Source organism: Melanostigma gelatinosum (assembly GCF_949748355.1).
Source record: "Melanostigma gelatinosum genome assembly, chromosome: 11".
Lineage (NCBI taxonomy): Eukaryota > Metazoa > Chordata > Actinopteri > Perciformes > Zoarcidae > Melanostigma > Melanostigma gelatinosum.
Window position 1 is genome coordinate 21971823 of NC_136644.1, and position 7046 is coordinate 21978868.

Genomic DNA, 7046 nt, shown 5'->3' on the forward strand with positions numbered 1-7046 from the left:
AAGACTTGACTTAACAGGTAGGAGCGAGACTGTGGGCGAGAAAATACTCCGTTACAAGTAAAAGTCCTGAATTCAAAATGTTACTTGAGCAGCAGTATTATCAGCATAATAAAGTACAGCAAAAGTAAAAGTATTCAACATGGAGAATGGCTTGTGTTACACTATTATAGTACTCTGTTTATGTCACTAAAAAATACATGTCGGAGCATTTTAATGTCTGCTAATTTGAGATACTTTGTGTACCACTGCTGCAAAAAAACAGTTGGAAAAGGAAAATACTCATGTCAAAAGTAAAAAATGCTGACGTAGCATATCATAATTTTAATTTAGTCTGGGATCATTTTGACTTACTTTCTCATAACAATTTAATGTCCTATAATATTGATTTAGTATAATCCTGATTTACTATCTTATAATTTTGATTTACTATCGTATAGGCCTAATGTTGACTGTTATATGACTAAATATCTAATGACTTGACTTACCATGATTAGTTCTATTTGTATTAAGCACAACTTTCCATCTACTTTATCTTTTTTTCCCCAGGCGTAGGCGGGTTTATGGTTTCAGAGCCTAAATCCGGTGGGCGTGTGTGATGTTGTGGGCTGTAAAACGGTTAGTGAGTGTGTGTGTGTGTGTGTGTGTGTGTCTGTCTGAAGAAAAGCGGTAGCTGTTTTCACCCAAATATCGCGAGACGGTGCTTGATTATGTGGAGAGCGTAGACCGCCACAGTCCTCTCGTGCCGACCCGGTCTCATCACCGGGTTGACGGACAGACAGACGGAGCTGGTCGGACACGCGACAAAGGGCTGACCGACCGGCACCATGGAGCTCATCTGCCGGGTAAGACAAAAACCAGGGTTCCGGTCATTTGTTGGTGTTTTTTTCCCTCAGACAGACAGATCCATGTTCAGACTGGCTTAATTGTGTCCGTGATGCTCCCGGTATGTGAAGGGCATAAAGGGAACAGAACCGGCTTTCTTGCACCTCAAAGGGAGCACGATGAGGGGGCTCGTGGGGGAGAGAGAGCAGAGGAGACACTGGAGCAAAACAGTCGTCCTGTCTGCTGCTGCTGCTGCTGCGTGCGGAGCAAAAGGAAAGTGTCCGTTTACATGAGAGGGGGACAGTGGGCGCACCGTCCGGTGAAAGGGCACATTGTAACCCGTGGAACCATTGTAACCTGTTTTCTGACCGAGGACTGAGAGGAGGTGATTGCGAGTAGAAACAAATATGAACTGAAATAAAACAGCCTGAACCTCCCTTCATAAAGAGAGATTTGTTTTTTTAATACAAAGTAAAAACCAAGCAACCTTTAGCTAAAACTTAAAGTGCACACGTGTCATTGAGCTTCACAGACACTTTCAAAGTTCACATAGGAATTTATAATGTTTTTCCCCCCTCCTTTTGCGCGTGTTTGTGCGTGTAAGTACAGCGCGTGCCAAGACACGAGAACAGTGTGTGGATGTTGATTTCTCAAAATAGGCCCCTCCAGTCAACGTGGAGTTTAGATTTGAAACCGAGTGGAAAGACACACCACTGGGAAAAAAAACTATAATTTTCTAAAAAATCTGAGCCGTATGACTCTCTGTTGTGCTCCTCCACCGTCTGGATTTGTATTTCTCTGGCTTTGTAGCGTCGTCATGTTTCCACTGTTTTCCTCCAGCAGCAGATGTTTTTATGGGACACACAATAAGCTCTCTGGTCCGAAGCGGCCTCCACCCCCACGGCCCCGTTTGTTCACGTCTCTGTGACAGCTGAGCGCCCCGGGAGGAGCCTGAGGTTCCCACGGGCCCTGGGCAAAACCATTTATAGCACATACATTCAAAAATGTCCCCTTTAGGACTTGGACTTTCAAATGGAAACAGAATGATGGATAATGTCAAGCGCAAATCGGATTAATTCATTTCTTATTTGTTTGGCTACATCCCAGGAAGAGGTATTGAGATATTTTCAGTAAATAGAAATATCCCATCACAATGTACAGGTAGTCCTCAATATTATCAAAATGTAGCTGTACATTTTTTTTTTAAAGTAATATTAGGTATTTTAATATCAACTTTTTCTGGGAGGCCTATTTATTATAAAGTTAAAGTGCTTTACATGAGTTGACTCTTTTAAGATACTCTTTTTGATTGTCAATTGTACTTTAAATATGTAAAACTCAATAATTGAATCCACTTTGCTTTAGATTTGAAGAATAATGGAACAACAACTGAATACGATCGTATGATGGAATTCTGCAGAAATTCTGTGTATGACAGCCCACGTATTGAACTGTTGCCCAGACGGTTACAGTAAACCTCAATACTTACAATTCATTTAGCATTTAGCACCTTTCACATAATATACGAGGGCTGTGTTTCACTCAATACCAGCCAACCTTCATCGTTGATTATGCTTGTTTGTTTCTGGTTTGTAAAAATGTCACCACAGGCTCTGACGTACTCTTGTTAGCGTTCCGCACCGCCTGTTTCAAATGATAAGCCTCAGATGACTCGATCCCTGAACGGTTGTTTTGTAAAATTCACCCGACTGTGTTTCGACATGTTCGAGGCAGTCACCTGGAGAGCGTGTATGTGCAGGATATGATGATGGTATTTCATTTCAGTTTAGTGCGGTGTAATTTGTTCCATTTTGATTGTTATTGGTTTCACCGAACCAAAGTTCAATGAGGGATGCTGCTTGGTGTTGCCTTGGTAACCAGGCAGCTGATACAATGTTGCATTGTGCATCATGTACACACACACAGAACATAAAGACTGTTGGTTCTACGTTCTAATAGGACATTCTTTATGAAGAGCTTTTAAACTGGAAGTCATTTTTTTATTTATTGTTCATGAATTATGTACTATTGCTTTATAGATCAGCTACATGTCTCTGAGGAGAACAGGTTTGGCAGTGTTTATCCTCACACACTATTTTAAAGTGTTTGTATAATTCCTTTGTTACTTTATAAGGAACTCCATCTGATCTGTTCCATAAAGCAGAAGAAAAACATTTGGGCATGCTGCTTTCAGCCATTACTCTCCGAGAGGGGTTGAGAAGAGCTGAAAATATTGACATTCTTAAATGTTAACTCAGAGCAGTAAAAGTAGAAAGTACCACAGTACCAATACAGTACTTGAGTAGATGTAGTTAGTTATGTGCCACCATTGTCAGTAGACCCTCAGTATGCATTTTGTGAGATAGAGCCACTGAAGGATTGATCTGGTATCACACAGCTTCTATCTATAATATCCAGTTCTTGTATTTTATAATCAGTGTGTCGTTGCCTCCATGAATTCCGCCGTAAAAAAGGAACATGAGTCTTGAGTTACATTTCCTGTTTCTTTCAGTTGCACCTGGCAAGCAGGAAGTGTGTCCTTCCGCGATAGATGGCCACCATGGAGCTGAGATAACCTCTTCCACGTTTCCCCACCAATCACAGCTCTGGATCGGGTATAACCATGGCAACATGGCGTGGTCTACGAGTGGCGTTCATCCTGGGGTCTTTGTTTATGATCCTGCTGATCATCGTCTACTGGGACGACGTCGGAGGCTTCAACCTCTACCCGCTGCAGGAGCCCAAACACAAGCCGCCTCACCCTCGGACGACTGCTGGGCCCTCACACTCGACGTACACCAGCAGAGCCCAGACCAGTACTTCCTCCGCCGTCCCCACTACTGCTCCAAGCACAACACTGGTGCTTGGGGAGACGGGGGGAGCGGCTGAGGCGCACACAGAGGAGGAGGGGAAGGAAAAACAACTACAGAGGAAGGAGGAAACAAGGGAGGATGAGGAGGAGAAGGAGAGAAGTCGTAATGCTGAGGACGATAGGGAACAGGAGGCGAGGAAGCAGAGGATCGTGGATGTGTGTTCAGGACAGGACGCTGTTGAATTCCCCGGAAGGACTCGGGCGTTTGAGCAGATCCCAAACAGGGAGCTGGATCACCTGATAGTGGATGACACCCACCAGATTATCTACTGCTACGTCCCCAAGGTACAGCTGCCTTTTGTGTACGTGTGTGTGTGTCTGTATTTGTATGAACCTGTGGGTGGTGGGTTCGTTCACTTTGTTTGGATCTAAGTGTGAGAAAAATAGCAAGAAAGACAAAAAAACATCTTAAAATCACAGTTCTTCATTTCTCTAGCGTTTGTCAACATTCACAAACACACGTTTGCGTGCCCTCTTGTCTTTTTTGAACGCCTCATCTTTCCTTTTCCTTTCCCTCCATCGTTGTTCTCCGTTCAGGTGGCGTGCACCAACTGGAAGCGAGTGATGGTGGTCCTGTCTCAGTCTCTGATCTCGCCCTCCTCAGGGAAACCTTACACTGACCCAGAGGCTGTACCTCCTGACCTCGTACACAACTCCTCTCTCCACCTCACTTTTGCCAAGTATGACACACACACACGCACACACACTCCCTGATAATGCCACATTGTGGACAACAGATCTGTGTTGAAATCGGCAGGAGAAGAGCTAGTTTGGGTTAGCCAAGCACACTCACAAAGACAACAAAGGAAAATCGAGCAATAAATCAGGGTGTCTATCCAGACCTTAAGAAACTTAAGCAGACTCAGTTTGCAAGTCGCTGTACGATTTGTCTCTTTAGTAATTCTGTCTCCACTCGTTTTCAAAGAGGCGTTAATTAATGAAAAGTTACGAGGTGTTCCTTTTTTAGACAGCTCTACGGAAACACTTAATTATTCAGTTATACCGTTTGAGGAACTACACTGAGCTGAAGGAGTTGTTTACTGAGTTGACTCTTGGAAGAGGGGAGTGGAAAAGACGGGCGGGGGGTTGATGCTGCAGCACAGACAGACCTTTCTCTGCCTCTCAGGAGCTGTCTGTCTTTGGATATATGTCTGAACATGTGTTTTTTCTACACCTTTTTTTCGTCTTAAGGACTGATCAGGCTTTGTTTTCAAGTCACTGAGTGGCCAAATGTTTTTAGTATTGCATGGGACTAAGCAGCTAACCCTCAAAAAGCGTTACAATCAGGACAAAACTAAAGATCTGCTCGCATGGTGTTGTGTGCTGTTTGTGTCTCTTGCCAGGTTTTGGCGGCATTATGGTTCTCTGTCCCGCCACCTGATGGCACTCAAGCTCCAGCACTACACCAAGTTTCTGTTTGTACGAGACCCTTTTGTGCGTCTTATCTCCGCCTTCAGGAACAAGTTTGGAAGGTGTGTGTCAGTCAGATAGTGGATGTTTAGACAGAGCGTGAGTGTGTAAGTGTTTGATTTAAGGGTGAGGAATGGGCTACACTGTTGATTCAACTGCAGTCCTATCATTCTTGAATTGGGTGTATTTGTGTTTGTTTTGAAGGCCAAATGAGGACTTCTACAAGCAGTTTGGCTCTGTCATGCTGCGTCGTTATGCCAATGTGTCAGGCGGTTTGCCAGAGACAGCGGCGGAGGCGTTTGCAGCGGGAATCAAGCCGACATTTCAGCAGTTCATCACATACCTGCTGGATGCGGAGACCGAGAGGGAGAGTATCTTCAACGAACACTGGCGGCAGGTACTTGTCTCACACAGCAGTGAAAGGCTCCACTTGATACAGTTTAAAAGACCATACCAGGAACATGTATTTCTTGCCCTTACCTATCGTCTCTGCCATTCGCACTTTGTGTCAGGTATTACAAACAGACGCACAAACGGACGCAGTAATAAAATTGTACGCCTGTGTTTCGTGTGTTTCAGGTGTACCGTCTGTGCCATCCATGCCAGGTGAAGTATGACTTCATCGGGCGACTAGAAACCCTGGAAACAGACGCGGAGCACCTGCTGAAGCTTCTGGAGGTGGATCAGCTGCTACGCTTCCCTTCAGGGGCTCGAAACCGCACTGCAGCCAGCTGGGAAAGAGACTGGTTTGCACAGATTCCCATAAGAATGAGGAGAGAACTGTACAAGCTGTATGAACCAGACTTTGAGATGTTTGGCTATCCCAAACCTGACAGCACGCTCCACCAGTAGACCACGCCGAGCCAAAGGCCTGGGCGCTGCACTGTGTGTAGAGCCCACACCTCAGCTGGCTGCGCCGAGCCTGCAAATGCCTTTGAAGACCAGTCCATGATGCTGTTTGTTTCATTTGCTTTGTGCGTACCTCAAATGACAGAAGTGCCTGCCAGTATTATTGCATTTTGGCATAATTTCATATCAGAAGCACACCTGCTTACAAGCTGCGTTATGCCCGTCTGTTTTCCCCATGTAAAGGCACTTTGAACAGTATTTTGTGAATAGTATTTCGGTAAGTCGTTGGGAAAGGACTGAGGCTGACTGTTGGCTGACATCTCTGTGAAGGGAAATGTGTGGCACAGAAATAAAGTGTTTTTGTATATGTGACTTTATTTGTATTGTGTATGTGGTAGAAATATTTAAGTGTCAATACCACAATATAAAAATAGTTAATCGTAAGTAAGGTCTGTTTAATAGTCCAGGGAGTACCACGCAACAGTTGTATATCTAATGTCTTCTGTTGCTTCTAATGCTGTGGACCGTTATCAACTGTAGGCTTTAAAAATACTAATTTCTAACAAAAAATCAAGAGACTTCTTAATTTCAAGTAAAGGTTAAACCAACTGTTGGCATATAGTTTGAAAGATGCGGGTGTTTACCAGGCATTGAGGGTATAATGAAAAGATGCTACTGCTACATTATGGGTATAAGGATCCAGCATTTTTGGAGCTTGATACACAATAGATATCAGGGTATTCTCCACTGCTTTGATTTTTACCATTCGAAATTCAATCTATCGGTGAGTCTTCCAAATGTATGAAAGTATAGAAGTGTGTCCTAAAGTAAAAGTAGGCTACAGTAGTATTTTCACCAAAAAGTACTCAAGTATCAATAGTAAAAGTAGTTAATATACAGAATGACCCCTTAAAGAGTGTAAACTTATTATAAAAGACACTATGAAAGTAACTGAAGCTCTCCGACAAATGTAATAAAAGAAAAAAGTACAAAATTCGCCTCTAAATTGTAGTGGAGTATGAGTATCCATACAAGGAAGAAAGGGCTGCACTCAGAAATTTCATTAAATGGAAATGCTCAGGCAAAGAACAAG

At 43.6% G+C, this 7046-nt stretch overlaps 1 protein-coding gene across 4 annotated transcripts; it reads left to right on the plus strand.

Moving 5' to 3' along the window:
* The first annotated feature begins 694 nt into the window (after positions 1 to 694).
* Positions 695 to 6312, plus strand: LOC306785248 (carbohydrate sulfotransferase 12-like). Of its 4 annotated transcripts, none has more exons than XM_079279547.1 (6): positions 695 to 842; positions 3335 to 3979; positions 4232 to 4374; positions 5038 to 5166; positions 5309 to 5501; positions 5684 to 6312. In XM_079279547.1, exons 2-6 carry the CDS (start codon positions 3446 to 3448, stop codon positions 5954 to 5956), a joined length of 1272 nt encoding a protein of 423 aa, XP_079135673.1. In that variant the 5' UTR covers positions 695 to 842; positions 3335 to 3445; the 3' UTR covers positions 5957 to 6312. The 4 variants fall into 4 exon arrangements, with proteins under 4 accessions (XP_079135673.1, XP_079135676.1, XP_079135675.1 ...); XM_079279549.1 differs by having other exon boundaries at positions 710 to 842; positions 3427 to 3979; XM_079279548.1 differs by lacking the exon at positions 695 to 842 and adding an exon at positions 1872 to 1935.
* Positions 6313 to 7046: the final 734 nt, after the last annotated feature.